This window comes from Bos taurus, chromosome 4 (genome assembly GCF_002263795.3).
Source record: "Bos taurus isolate L1 Dominette 01449 registration number 42190680 breed Hereford chromosome 4, ARS-UCD2.0, whole genome shotgun sequence".
NCBI lineage: Eukaryota > Metazoa > Chordata > Mammalia > Artiodactyla > Bovidae > Bos > Bos taurus.
In genome coordinates, this window is record NC_037331.1 from 114,709,027 (window position 1) to 114,725,351 (window position 16,325).

The following is a 16,325-nucleotide window of genomic DNA, read 5'->3' on the forward strand; positions in this document are numbered from 1 at the left end:
GGTTGTACGCATCCTGTTTCTTCTGCCTGTAACCGTGTTCCTTTGCTGCACTGCAAGCCCGTTCCAAGGAGGCCTTTAAAACTCTTGCTCAGACGTAAACCCTGACGATGTAACGTTACCACACCTAAATGCCCATTTGGTTGTTGACTATTTCTTTCCCTGTATGCTTAGAATAAATTATTATATAATCCAGTTAATTATATTTAAAAGAAAGCATTAAAAATGAAATTACACATATTAATTCATTTTTATAGAAATGACAACAAAATAAATTATTTCTCTTAATACTAAAAGAGAGTGTCATATTTAACTCATTCAAGTACATTTAAAAACTAACCTTTGATTTTTGTTACCCTCAGAATGTACAGAAATTGTGGCAAATACTGGACTCTATCAGATACTCAGTTCATCCTGTGAAACTTCTAGAGTTTGCTACTCTGCAACTTCAACCTGCCTGGGAGCTACCAGTCACATGTAGCTAACTGGGTGATGGAAACGTGATTAGTCCAAACTGACATGTGCTTTACATAAAACACACTCTGAATTCCAAAGATTTAACAGGAAAAAATATTACTGTGAATAGCTCAAAATTTTATTGATTACAAGTTGACATATTAACATTTTGGATACACTGGATTAAATATGTATTGTTAAGATTAATTTCAGATAAAAAATAACTATTGGAAAAATTAAAATTACATATATTGCTCACATTATATTTCTATTGCACAGCCCTGTTTTATGTAGCAAAGCTCATTCTGTAACAAGATAATTCTGTGCATCACTGTGGCAGGATTACTTTTTATCCTATGACATTTCCCACCAATTCCTTGATGACAACAGTCATGTTGCTTGATTAGTATGCCTCATATAATAAATGGAGCCAAAAAAAAATTTTCCACGATTATATTCAGCATAAAAGAATCAGCATAAAAGATCTATTAAGCATTATATAAAAATAATAGAAAAAAGTTGGTTCCAACCACTTGTTCAACCTGTGAGAACATACAGAAATCTGTAGAAATATTAAAACGGCCTTTTGAAGGTCATGCATAAGAAAATATTACTGGGTAGTGTGTCACGTCAGACATAAGTATATGTACTTATACATACATGTATGTCTGAAAGTCACAGAAGCATTAAGTTTGAAGCAATAATCAAATGACAAAGTGAACATTTTCTTTAAGCAGTTGGGAAAGCAAAATAGACGGAGTAGACTACAGCTAAAGACAATTTAAGGAAGGGCAGGAGTAAAATCCAGGTCAATCTCTCTTCAAAGATGTTGATGCCCACTGGAAGGGCAAGGAAGGCAAAGAATATCCAAGTACGCACAAAAGTAGAATGGTCAAAAGTAGAAGGAGAAGTGCCAGCACAGGCACGGCATGAAGGAGCTAAATGACGTAGGGGGAGCAAGAGAGGAGGGGGAGCAACAGGACAAGCTTTAGACACGTCACTGAGAAGAAATGGAGGAAAGACAAAAAAAATGGAGCCTAAATTACATAGGGGCTTATCATGGGTCTCTAAACATGGTCAGATTGGAAGGGGAGACCACTGCTTAAGAGAGCCTAGATAGCACACAGGAAGAAAGAGCAACAGAAGTGAAAGTATCATCAGACAGTCGATTTAAAAAAAACCAGCACAGCTTTCTTACTTCCATCGACGTTACAACTTCTATGATCTAGGTTTTCATCACTGTTAGGACACTGCAGGGTGATTTGCCTATCAGTATGGAATCTCCAGAAAGAAAAAGCAAACCATGGATGTTGTCCAGAGAGGGTGGCCCACACAGCAGGCAGGTAGGGAAGAAAGAAAGGTCACTGGGCTGACAGATTTAAGGGAACAGAAAAGCTGCAGGACTTGGTGTCAAGAGAGACACAGCTAATAACATATTAGCTAGGGAGTTAAAATGAAGTAGAAGAAGCTACAGCTGAGTAAACACACTGGGGGAGGCCAAGTGGCTTGAGGTGCATCGTTCCCAGGTTCAGACCCTGCAAAAGACTTCTCATGGCAGACAGGATACATCCAAACGCCTTCCCTTGTTCACAAGGCCTGCGTCCAGCTGCATGTGCTCTGCACCATGCACCTGGCAGACACCGAGCTCCAGCACAGTGACTCCTGCCTCCTCCACTATCAGCCAAGCTCATGCCACATGGCCTGCAGAGTAGCTGTTCGCTCTACCTGGAAAATTCTCTCCTCTGATCTTGCACGGCTGGCTCTCTGCCATTTAGGCTTCCCTGAGGGGCAGAATACTACCTGGGAAGAACATGTGGTGTGTCTTCTAAATGGATATTTAATGTAAAATTTTCAGGCTAGGCTAGTGGACACTGGCGTCAGCGTGAAAGTAAGGTGACAGTCCTGACCAGCATGTCTCCAGGACGCAGCACCCAAAATTATTTTCTGATGAAAGGCTCGGTCCTGCTCACAGATGCTCTCTTTGCTGCGATTTTTTGAGGTCCATGTTTTTTTTTTAGATTTCTCAACTTTCATAAAAAAGATATCATACTACTAACTCAGTTCACTACCACTGCACACGGCTCTGAGCTTAGCCAGCAGGACCAAGTATCACACTTGGTGCAAACCCATAACTGGAGCCTTAGATAAGAGCTGAAAGAACTACCTTTTAGTACAGTAATTCATATATGTATACATGTATATGGTACAAGGCTATATGACTTTCACTGATTGTCATTTAAGCATTAATAATAACACTGTCATGTAAGATATCCCCACCTCTAAAACATAAAAAGTGCTTCATGCTGTGACAGACAACTAGGACAACTGAAAATACAAATGAAAGATTTTATAAGACTATTACCTCATCTGTATATTTCTGCAAAAGTCTATTGGCAATTCTTTACATCCGTGCATTAAAACAGAGAGTCAAAAAGCTGTGTCTTTAGGCTGCATTGTTTAAGATCCCCAAGGAATAGAATTTGCTCAGCTGGGCTTTGGTTCTACACCACTGACTTATATTGAGGGCTGTTACAAGAAACTGCCCTGTGGGATCTACTTAAGCTACTGTGAGACAAATTTCCACTGCCCTGTAGCATGTACACACGGTCTCAGTGAATTCTTATTACTACAAATCAGGCAACCGCTCACGCGCCCTTCTTCACGCTGACTGCTGGGGCGTTCTGCAGCCCGCGGGCGGGCTCAGGCGTAGGGAGGGCACTTCCTCTGGGAGTCGACCTCACTGTGACCTTCCCATCGGTCCTCTCCCTCTTCTTACCATTGGCCAAATTCTCTTCTTACCTTGAGTCTCTGTAAGTCTACTCTGGACAGGGGAAGGCACCAACAATTTCAGTGTTTCTTTTTAGCTTTATGTTGGCAGCAGGAACTTTGCATGGTAACTGACAGTAAATTATCTCACCTCAGTTCTTACATTTCATTATTTTACAAAACCTTTTATGATCCCTAACATATAAATGTATATAAATCATGTATGTTATGTGAACATAGTCTGCAAGAGAAAGTAGTACTGTCAATGAGTAACAGAATTTCTTGTGTTGGAACCATAGTCATAGAAAAGTTTGCATGTTGTTTAGTGAAGTCTAAATCATGATGATGTACAAAAGGCTAAATAAAAATTCTCAAACACACCCACAATTGTTTTATTCAATTGGAAAAGCATGTTGGTAACACTTTAACACCCAGAATATAATCAACTCTGATGATTGGCATCACAGTCTGTGCACTTAGTGAAGTAATTCACTTCCTGAGGTCTTAAAATAAACAACACCCGTAATAGTAGCTGTGCGTGAATGTTCTTTTTCTCCCAGATGAAACAGTGTATAATCCAAAACATGTTTAAAACTTTAAATTCCTTATTAGCTTAAATACAATCTGACATTTCAGTCTGCCTTCCCTATAATTTATGTCTTTACGGGATTAAGGGCAATATGATTATACATGTAGACACAAAATAACTAAAGATAAAATTAGGGTACTGAACAAAGAAAAAATAATAATTATGAAGACTGTGTCTGAGATTAGTTTAAGCCTGAGGTAGCTGTATTTATGTTTCACAAAGCTGGAAAAGATAGGGAAAAAGCCTTTATCGACATTCTAAGAAACAGGTAAAACCTAACAGATAACTAAGAGATGACATTAAAAAAAAAAAAAAAAAGACTGAATTACAGAAATTTCACAAGCAGACTGGAAATTCAATTTACTAGGGGGAAGAAAGAACCCAAAACATGCATACTCATTGGAAATCCATATACTAAGAAACAAGTAAGATCTCTATCTAATGAAAGGCATAGGAAAAGAGCTATAATTTTCTGTATAACATAAATTTAAAACACTTAAACCTTTTCACCTAATTATAAAATACTGTTTGGAAAAGAAAGGGAAAAAAAGACAACTGAGGATAATAGATAACCATAACCAAGACAGATGAATCAAGAAGAAGCACTAACAGAATATCAGGACCATACATTTTCCAAGATTCTCCAAAGTGTTTTGGTGATCCTATCAACATATATCCTAAAATAACACCTGAGTGAACCATCTTCCAAATTTCCAACTAGGGAGTTTTTGTTTTTCTTTTTTAGTGTAAAAGACATTGAGTTAAAGACATTTTAATTTTTTAAATGACCTATTAATACTTTATAGTACATATTAAAATACCATATACTCAGCAAATCTATTTGCATACAGTAGTTAGATTCTTAAAATAAGAATAAAAAAAAACAAAACATGCAAACTATCTTTGAATTTTCAAGCAAATAACTTTTTGGATATACCATTGACGATACTGTTGATAACAGATTTCTCCCCCGGCTCCTCGCTCCCCCAAGGATCTCTTCTGAAGACCTCTTTCAGTATTATATGATACTACCTTTTACCACAAGCAGAGTAACACTTAGGGAACTTACAACATCTGTTATTTTAAGTAACTACATCGGTAAGTGTTTTTAGATGTTATCTGTAGTAAACTTACATCTCTCAGGAGCTTGGTCAATGTGTTCTGGACAAAGAAGGAAGAAGTGACTGAGATCCTGAAAGGCGCCGGCTCCAGCAGCACAAGGATAATGGTACATCTGGGTGCATTTCTCTTCACAGCATTTGATAGTGGCTCCAAGGTGCTTACAAAATGCACATCGCTGGAGGGAGCAAAGCATAAAGAAACTTCCTTATAACACCTGGAAAAGCAACATTCAAATGTGGGGCAAGGAAGGTTCTAAGAAATCCCTGTACATTACTAGTGAAACACTTTGAAGCCTGCAAAATACTAAATAAAGAATCAGTGAAAACGGTAAAATCTAAGGTCTCCATTCAGTGCTTGGTTTAATATATGTTAATCCTTCCATCAAGTTTAGAAAGTTAGCATTTCACTTTTTTTTCTACTGACTCTGTCAAAAACATACAACTACCATTCTTTAAAAAATTAATAATATGGTTAAAAGGGCAGTTTTCTAGTTGAGGGTTGTTTTCAACAGGTGATTAAACCCCATCAATAAGCAGATAAAACAGAGAAAAACTAGTTACAAAATCTCTTACTGTTTTCACCCTGCCTAAAAATCAATATGGGGTTTCTCAGGTAGCACGAGCAGTGAAGAATCCCTGCCAATGTAGAAGACGTAAGAGTCACAGGCTCGACCCGTGGTTTGGGAAGATCCCCTTGAGAAAGAAATGGCAACCCACTGCAGTATTCTTGCCTGAAGAATTCCATGGACAGAGGAACCTGGCAGGATACAGTCCACAGGGTCGCAAGAGTCGGACACAACTGAGCGTGAGCACAGACAGCAATCAGTATGATGTAAATCAGTGCACAGAGAATAAGCTAATGAGTGGCAACTACATTGTTAAAGGTACACAAACAAATCTGCACACTTCATTGCAGAAGTCAGTTTCATGTTTCCTTAAAAAGTTGGAGATGTGAAGAAAAATAAAGTCCTCTGACTTTCTGCTTTCCCCATTGCAATCTGCCTCTACTCTCTTGCAAGTGGTAAAATCAAAGAAATGTCTCAAACAAACAGCAGAGGAACTCTACGGCATGTGAAATGTGTTAAGAAGTCAGTATGATTATCCACTGAGCCAATGTACTTACTCAGCTTTCCTTAAGAATAATCCATGAACATCCTCACCCTCCCAAGCCCACTTTGGGCATCAGGAGTCTGCTGGGTGGCCTGCATCACACAGTATAAAATCTCCCTCTGCATGTAGGAGATGCTTACTTGCCATGTGCTTCCGTTTCAGTCTTTATGCTACTGCATGATAATTGCTTATTGGTCTTTTTTCACCTTGGTCCAAGATCCTTGAGTAGAGCAAGCAGATTGTACTATCTTTGTATTCTCAGCACCATGAATACTGCCTGATATAGAAAGGCACTAACAAACTGATGTTCATATTTATGTACACTAAATGAACTACATTTCTGGTAATAACAGAGCTGAAATAACTGAAGCCAAATGAAACAATATATGGTAAAACTGAGCCTCATGTAATACGGTAAAATTGCTAACATTACCATGGATATCTTCACATGCTTATATACTGATTCTATATTCTGCTAGTCAATTAGAGAATACAATAGGTTTTAAGTTATAAATAATTTCAATGTCTTGCACGTAAATCTACGTAAGATATCACATGCCATCAAGCTCTTGCTTTAACCATCAACCCACTACACTAAATGAATGTAAGAAAGCTAACTGCCTCTTGGTGTGTCTTCTACACATTTTGGCGGCAGGAACAAGCCAGCTGCAGCTTCTGAGTAACTTACGTGTGCACGCTCAGGGGCTCAGCCGTGTCCTGCTCTCTGAGACCCCATGGACGAGAGCCAACCAGGCTCTTCTTTAAATAGAATTTTCCAGGCGAGAAAACTAGAGTGGGTTGCCGTTTCCTACTCTAGGGGATCTTCTGGCCCAGGAACTGAACCCCATCTCCAGCATTGGCAGGAAGATTCTTTACCACTCAGTCACCTGGGAAGCCCAAAGAACTCAAACACGAGCTGTATTTGTGACATTTAACTTATACTTAATGTCCTCAAGTTCAGAGACTAACCACACATTTCAGCTGTCCTTTTGTACTCAAAGATATTACTGCACTTAAAAAAAAGGGAAGGAATTAAGTATAATAATCAGCTTTTTCCAAACTAAATATATCTTTATGTCATACCCTCCAATGGTATCTAAACATGTTAGTTATATTAACAGAACCCAGAATTACAGACACATATGGTATCTGGGTAATCTGAGTATCCTTGAGTCATGCTGCAAACGCCAAGATAATGCTGATGGAGGAAAGTGGATGTATACATTCAGTCAACCACTGAAAATCTTTTATTAACTCATTAACATCACAAAATAAGTCTGCTAAACTGTTAAAATCTAGAATCTCCATTATTTTTATAGTACATGGCGAGTTGTACAGAAGCCTTGTGCTCTAAAAATAATTTTGTCAAATAAAATATAATAACTTGTATTTAACTGCATAAGGAAACAAAATAATTTAAATTGATTCTTTTCCCACTGTCTGTATCATTTTAGAAACGTTAACGTGTTCTCTTAATCATATTTGCAATGGAAAATATTACATGACATTAGCTAAACTACTATGTGAAGATCTGGAATGTATCCAACATACTAATTTATAAATACATACAAAGATATCAGGGAATAAAGGAAGAGAAATAAAGTACTAGCTGCATTTAACTGAACGCTTCAAACCCATCTGTTGTAACAGCACAGCTAATGAAAGACATTTGGCATTGAAAGAAAATATATACTTTCTATATAGACTGTATCTTTTTGAATCAAATAAATGCATCTGTAAAATTGTAGAAAATGTCAAAGAATCTCCAAAAGGAACTTCTCTAAACATCAGCACCCTCATATACTACATGTCAGAAATCAAACAAATTATAAGCTAACAAGTTATAAACAATTACAAAGTGAATTAACATCTAGTGAGAAGAAGGTAAAGTAAATAGCTCTTAAATGGCTTATCAACTAAACAATTTATTTTACTCAATATTTAAAATTCCTGAATAATTTTTTCTACTTTTTTAATCATTAAAAAAAGAGAGAAGGAGACAGAGAGATAAAAAGAAAAGTGTTATAATATCTTTTGACATTTGTCCAAGAACATATCCAAGAGAAAACTCTCGATGACAGTTCATATTACAAGAGTTCTCCCCTGTAAGAAAATCTGAGGAACTCCCAAAACTTTAATTTCACTAAATAAAAATAAGGCTCTTCCCAAATAAATTTGCACTATCCAACAAAATACAATCAGCAAAATTTCAGAAATTAAAGATGAATTATGAAGCACTAACAAAAATTTTCAGGTATTTCAAAGCTCGTTCAATTAATTATCATGTGTTTATTCTATATCAACTGCGGTAATTGTCTACATGCTCTAAGAAGTATAAAATCCTACTAGTTTTCCACACATCAAACTGTTTTTCAGTTCAGTTCAGTTACTCAGTCGTGTTCGACTCTTTGCAACCCCACAGAGTGCAGCACACCAGGCCTCCCTGTTCACCACCAATTCCCAGAGCTTGCTCAAACTCATCTACATTGAGTCGATGATGCCATCTGACCATCTCATCCTGTGTCCCCTTCTCCTCCAGCCTTCGATCTTTCCCAGCATCAGGGTTTTTTCCAATGAGTCAGTTCTTCCCTTCAAGTGGTCTAAGTACTGGAGTTTTAGCTTCAGCATCAGTCCTTCCAATGAATATTTAGGACTGATTTCCTTTAGGATTGACTGGTTGGATCTCCTTGCAGTCCAAGGGACTCTCAAGAGTCTTCTCCAACACCACAGTTCAAAAGCATCAATTCTTCAGCACTCAGCTTTCCTTATAGTCCAACTCCACATCCATACATGACCACTGGAAAAACCATAGCTTTGACTAGATGGACCTTTGTTGCCAAAGTAACGTCTCTGCTTTTTTAATATGCTGTCTACGTTGGTCACAGCTTTTCTTCTAAGGAAGAAAACTGCTTATAACCTTTACCAAATTTTCTTCTTATTAGTCAACTAGGATTCTCCCAGAATGCAGTCAGTAATTAAAAATGAAGACAGAAAGTAAGAAAAAAATATAGAACAGACATGTGAAACTGATCAGAATGGTCCAATGTCTGTCTATTACAAAACACCAGAAGAGAGAATGGAACAATTATGGTCAAAGTACTCTAGAAAATTTATGATAATATCTAACATCAGAGGTAACATGATTAAACATACTTTCCATTTAATAGATGAGGAAGGTGAAAGACAAGAGCCAATTTTATTCTGTTCCACTGATATCTGTATCACTACAAAAAACACCTGCCTGAACAAAGACCAGCTTCTGATTAAGATGTCTTACACCTAGAAACACTGGCACAATTTTTAAGATAAAAGAGGAAATTTTAGTAGTCCCACCAAGAAGAAAACAAGGCATTTACAAAGGAAAGAGAATCAGGCATTGCTTTTCACTGGCAATATTAAACACAAAAACAAAAAGCAGTATCTTTCAAAGTCTACAAAAAAATTATTTGAACCTAAAATTTTAATACCTACGACATTACTGTAAAATTTAGATAATAAATGTAAATAGGATAAAGTCCGTATTAAAAAAATAGCAACTTTTAAAAAGAGTAATTTTATGTATTTATTTTTGGCTGTACTGAGTCTTGGTCACCACTCGGGGTTTTCTCTAGCTGTGGAGAGCATGAGCTTCCACAGAAGAATGCTGCTATTCGTTGAGGGGCGGGGGCTTCTCCTCACAGTGGCTTCTCTGGTGGTGGGGCACGGGCTGTTCAGTCGCTGGGTTCCTGGGCTCTAGGACACAGGCTCAGTAGCTGTGGCGCACCAGCATAGCTGCTCCAAGGCATGTGCGATCTTTCTGGATCAGGGATCAAACCTGTGTCTCCTGAATTGGCAGGTGGATTCTTTACCACTGAGCCACCAGGGAAACCCCAAAAATAGCAACTTTCAAAATGTGCAAAAGATACTTTATATACACGAGTGCACACACTTATTGCAGATATAAATACACATAAAGCTTTTATTTATGTGTAGAAATATATATACACACAATGTGAATGAGGCACAGTAACACAAGATATTCAAAGATAATGAGCTAGGGGCAAACAGCAGACAATTGCTATCAAAACAAAAGCAGGTTTAGCAATTATTGATCATAAAAATAGGGTTCAAATCAAAAAGCAGTGAGCAGGGCAAAGATAAAGTTCACATTAAATGAGTCTAATGTTAGAATGAAAATCTCAACAGAAGAATAGTCATTAAAGTTCACATGCCCAATGAATTTCTTTAATAAAGCTAACTTCAACTTTAAAAAAAAGTTTTAATACTACAATAAAAATTTGTTTACAAAAAACAGTAAAGCTAAATAGAAATATATAAATAGACTGGATTTAACACAGCTCTCAGAAATCAAGATAATTTATTCAGTTCAGTTCAGTCACGCAGTAGTGTCCGACCCTTTGCGACCCCATGAATCACAGCACGCCAGGCCTCCTTGTCCATCACGATCTCCTGGAGTTCACTCAAACTCACGTCCATCAAGTCGGTGATGCCATCCAGCCATCTTATCCTCTGTCATTCCCTTCTCCTCCTGCCCCCAATCCCTCCCAGCATCAGAGTCTTTTCCAATGAGTCAACTCTTCGAATGAGGTGGCCAAAGTACTGGAGTTTCAGCTTTAGCATCATTCCTTCCAAAGAACACCCAGGGCTGATCTCCTTCAGAATGGACTGGATGGATCTCCTTGCAGTCCAAGGGACTCTCAAGAGTCTTCTCCAACACCACAGTTCAAAAGCATCAATTCTTTGGCACTCAGCTTTCTACACAGTCCAACTCTCGCATCCATACATGACCACAGGAAAAACCATAGCCTTGACTAGACGACCTTTGTTGGCAACGTAATGTCTCTGCTTTTGAATATGCTATCTAGGTTGGTCATAACTTTTTTTCCAAGGAGTAAGCATCTTTTTAATTTCATGGCTGCAATCACCATCTGCAGTGATTTTGGAGCCCCCAAAAATAAAGTCTGACACTTGTTTCCACTGTTTCCCCATTTATTTTCCATGAAGTGATGGGACCAGATGCCATGATCTTAGTTTTCTGAACATTGAGCTTTAAGCCAACTTTTTCACTCTCCTCTTTCACTTTCATCAAGAGGCTTTTGAGTTCCTCTTCACTTTCTGCCATAAGGGTGGTGTCATCTGCATATCTGAGGTTATTGATATTTCTCCCGGCAATCTTGATTCCAGCTTTGTGTTTCATCCAGACCAGCATTTCTCATGATGGACTCTGCATATAAGTTAAATAAGCAGGGTGACAATATACAGCCTTGATGTACTCCTTTTCCTATTTGTAATCACTCTGTTGTTCCATGTCCAGTTCTAACTGTTGCTTCCTGACCTGCATACAGGTTACTCAAGAGCCAGGTCAGGTGGTCTGGTATTCCCATCTCTTGAAGAATTTTCCACAGTTTATTGTGATCCACACAGTCAAAGGCTTTGGCATAGTCAATCAAGCAGAAATAGATGTTTTTCTGGAACTCTCTTGCTTTTTCCATGATCCAGCGGATGTTGGCAATTTGTTCTCTGGTTCCTCTGCCTTTTCTAAAACCAGCTTGAACATCTGGAAGTTCACGGTTCACGTATTGCTGAAGCCTGGCTTGGAGAATTTTGAGCATTACTTTACTAGCGTGTGAGATGAGTGCAATTAACGATGGTCAAATCTAATTCCAATTTACACATTGATAGATCTCCAAATTCCAAAAATAGTAAATATACAATCTATTTAAATGTACACAGAATTCTTTTTAACTCACAATATCAAGGCTTCCCTGGTGACTCAACTGGTTAAAGAATCCACCTGCAATGTGGATTTGAACTTGGGTTCGATCCCTGGGTTGGGAACATCATCTAGAAAAGGGAAAGGCTACCCACTCCAGTATTCTTGCCTGGACAATCCCATGGACTTTAGAGTCCATGGGGTCGCAAAGAGTCAGATACAACTGAGCGACTTTCACCTTCACCTTCATATATGGCTATAACAAAATCCAACCAATTCAAAAAATCAGGTATTTCCTAGGTCTTGTTTTTTAAAGCACTTATGTCCTAAACCTAACACATTAATAATTATAAATTCACAATATAAGGATAAACTCCTGAAATCTATTCATCCACTAGAAAAACTGAAAACTTTCTTCAATAGCAGCAGATGGCCCTTTAAATCAAAAGAATATATATATTATTTTTGAAGTGATTAAATAAGAAACATGTCAAAATCCTTGAGATATGGCAAATTTAGCTCAGAAATAAAAAATACAGCTTGTAAAAGGCAAAACTCAGGGGACTTCCCTGGCAATCCAGTGGTTAGGACTCTGCCCTTCCACCACAGAAGCACATGCTCAGGGACATAAGATCCCAAATGTCACACAGCGTGGGCAAACAGGGAAACCTCAAGACCAAACAAAAATAAGTAAAGCTAGACACCAGAACTAAGCCAGTAAGAATCAGCACGTAATACATAGGATGAGCCATCTAAGGAAGTCAACCCACCCTAATCCCATGTTCAGGAAGATGATAAATGACATTCACGGGCTTCCCAGGTGGCACTAGTGGTAAAGAACCCACCTCCTAATGCAGGAGACACAAGAGACGCAGGTTCGACCCCTGGGTCAGGAAGATCTCTTGGAGTAGGAAATGGCAACTCACTCCAGTATTCTGGCCTGGAAAACACCATGGACAGAGAAGCCTGGCGGGCTACAGTGCATAGGGTAGCACAGAGCCGGACACGACTGAAGCAACTTAGCATGCACGCACGCAGTCTAGTCACATGATTCTTTAAAAGCACAGATTTTTCTCCAACTGGTAGTAGAAAGGGAAGTCAAAGAAATTCAAAGCAAGTGAAGGATTTCAGCACCACAAGGATGTCTCTGAAGATGAAAGAAGCCACATAGAAAGACCAGAGAGTGCCCCGAGGAGCTGAAAGGAACCCCAGGTGAATGGCCAAGAAAGAAATGGGGACCTTGGTCCTAAGACTGCACAGAACTGAACTCTGACCCCATGAGCTAAGTGAGCTTAAAAGAGGATTCCTCCTAAACCTCTGGACAAACACCCAGCCTGATAGATCTCTTATTTTGAGCCCTGTGGGATCCTACACAAAAAGCACTGTTGAGCCAGCCCAAACTTCTCATCTACAAGTGGGTGCTGTTTTAGACCATTAAACTTATGGTCACTTTTATACAGCAACAGATAACAGTATTCCAAGGCCCTCCATGATTTAGTATCTGCCAAGCAAATATTTAAAAAAAATTTTTGTCATGATACTTAACATTACACAGTGTCTTCCTTACTCAATGCTATGAAGTAAACAGGGTTGTTGTTGTTCAATTGCTAAGTCATGTCTGACTCTTTGTGACCCCATGAACTGCAGCATGCCAGGCTTCCCTGTCCTCCACTGTCTCCAGGAGTTTGCTCAGATTCATGACCATTGAGTCGCTGCTGCTATCCAATCATCTCATCCTCTGTTGCCCCCTTCTTCTCCTGTCCTCAATCTTTCCAGCATCAGGGCCTTTTCCAATGGGTTGGCTTTTCGCATCAGGCAGCTAAAATACTGGAGCTTCAGCTTCAGCATCAGTCCTTCCTATGAATAATCAGGGTTGATTTCCTTTAGGACTGACTGGTTTAATCTCCTTGCTGTCCAAGGGACTCTCAAAAGTCCTTTCCAGCAGCACCATTTGAAAGCATCAATTCTCCGATGCTCAGCCTTCTTTATGGTCCAGCCTCTCACATCCATACATGACTACTGGAAAAAACATAGCTTTGACTACATGGAAAGCAAGGATATCAAACCAGTCAGCCCTAAAGGAAATCAACCCCAAATATTCATTGCAAGGACTGATGCTAAGGCGCCAATACTTTGGCCACCTGATGTGAACAGTTGACTCACAGGAAAAGACCCTGATGCTGGAAAAGATAAGAGGGCAGGAGGAGAAGTGGGCAACAGAGGATGAGATGGTTGGATGGCATTACTGACTCAATGGACATGAGTTTGCGCAAACTCCAGGAGACAAATGAACGACAGGGAAGCCTGGCGGCCTGCAGTTTATGGTGTCACAAAGAGTCAGACAAGTCGTGCTGACTGAACAATAACGTTTGTCAGCAAACTGATGTTCTGCTTTTTTAATACACTGTCTAGGTTTGTCATAGCTTTCCTCCCAAGGAGCAAGCGTCTTTTAATTTCATAGCTGCAGTCACCGTCTACAGTAAACAGGGTAAATGTTTTAAACTCCATCTTCAACATATAGAAGCAAACCTCAGAGGCTATCCTAAGGCAAGCATTCCTGAGCCCACAAATGTGCCCTCTCCCTACTGGGTCAAGACTACAGTGAATTTTCAGGTGGACAGAAGCACTCACAAATCAGAAGCCTTAAACCAAGAGTCCTCTAACATCTATAATCTTTAATCTATAGTTCCCTAACAGCTTTAACCAAAAATAAAAACATGAATAAATCTGACTCCATAAAACTTTTAAACTTTTATATGGTAAACACATACACATCTTAGAGAAAATAAAATGACACAAAAAAAAAAAAACCCTGAATTTTAATTACAAATTTCTAGTATCCTGAATATAAAAGATTATAAAAATGAAAGCAACTTCAAAACAATGACACTTTATACACACCAATAATTTAGAGAAGACAGAAAATTGGCCAATAAAACACATAACATACAGGATGAAGTGAACAACTATGCCAAGCATTTAACAAATATTACCTTATTTAACAACCACCATTTTAGGTAGGTACCATGACTTTTGATTTTTATAAATGAAGAGCAGTAGTCAAATGCCTTGCCCACGCTCACAATGCCATGAAGAGGAACTGAACTTGAGGAATTCACAAATAGTTAGATATGGGTAAGTAACGCAAATTCCACTAACCTAACCCCAGAACATAATAAATATACTTTGTCTCGTTTACATGATGACTCTCACTCATAAGAAAAAAAGAAGAAAAGAAGAAAATTTAAATTAGAATGCCATTAAATGTTAATCCTTGGGGCCTGGAATGTTCACAAAACACAAGTCATAACAATCCCAGACTGGAAAGCCCCACAAATGCCCAATAAGAAAAATGGAGATAAATTATTTTTTTTTTTTCACAACAGAATACTATACAACAATGACAATAAATGAATAATATTACAAACAATAATTCGAGTGAATCTCACAAGTATAATAGCGTGTAAAAAAAAGACACCAGGCATGCTGCAGCCCATGGGGTCGCAAAGAGGGACATGACTGAGCACCTGAACAGCAACAACAAGGCTACGCTGCTTCAGTCGTGTCCGACTCTGTGCAGCCCCAGGGACTGAGCCCTCCAGGCTGCTCTGTCGATGGGATTCTTCAGGCAAGAATACTGGAGTGGGCTGACATGCCCTCCTCCAGGGGACCTTTCCGACCCAGGGATCGAATCCTCCTCTCTTACGTCTCCAGCACTGGTAGCAGGGTTCTTTACCACTAGCGCCGCCTGGAAGCGCCATTGTATCAGCACAGAAACAGGCAAGACTCATCTATGCTGTAGGCAGTGATAACAGAGCTCAGCTTGGAGGAGTTGCAAGCAGTGATCCGAAGGCAGCATGAAAACAAATTTCAGTGTTTCCACCTGTCTCACAAACAGAGTAGTGACAGCGTCGACTTCCATTACTCTCCACTGACAAGTAAGAGCCACTGGAGAAAATTACTTTCACAGAAGTGTGATCGGTAAAAACATTAATGCCATCAACTAAAATGCTTATAGCAACTGACTATGTATTAACATAGTACTTACCTAATCATAGCAAATAACTCAAAATATCTTCTATACTAGTAGTAGGCTCAAAAGATGATGGCAAAAAGCAATGAAGATATTAAATCTCATTTCAGATTACTAGTTTTGAATGTGTAATACGAGTATAGTTATTTCAGAGTTCTTTTAAACTGATACACAAATAAACAACTTACCTTTTTCTTATACCTTTTTTAGGTAGAGGAGCTATTAATCAAAGTTAAAAGTTACAATTATAGGTTGGACAGGGGAATAAAAAAAATTTAAATGTTACAACAAGCTAATGGACTGAATTTAAACATATCAATATGAATTCATGTTTTTAAAAATATGTATCTTTTTGTATGTGTGTGTGGCTTATTTCTGACCAAGAGTCAAGATAATTCAAGACAATCATAGTCCTAGAATTATGCTGGAACAACTAAATATCCACGTTGGAAACAAAGAACCTTAAACCTTAGCTTATATTCTCACTATCACACATGCAATTTAACTATAAAATGAATAAATAACCTTAAAGTTACTTTA

The 16,325-nt window shown here is 38.5% G+C and overlaps 1 protein-coding gene across 20 annotated transcripts in view; it reads right to left on the reverse strand.

Annotated features, from left to right (window-relative positions):
• KMT2C (lysine methyltransferase 2C) overlaps positions 1-16,325 on the reverse strand; it is a 254,958-nt gene that overhangs the window by 111,226 nt on the left and 127,407 nt on the right. For all 20 annotated transcript variants that reach the window (XM_024991270.2, XM_024991282.2, XM_024991266.2 and 17 more), the window contains exon 7: positions 4,943-5,105. In XM_024991270.2, coding sequence (XP_024847038.1) covers positions 4,943-5,105 — 163 coding nt within the window. The remainder of the gene's footprint in view (positions 1-4,942; positions 5,106-16,325) is intronic.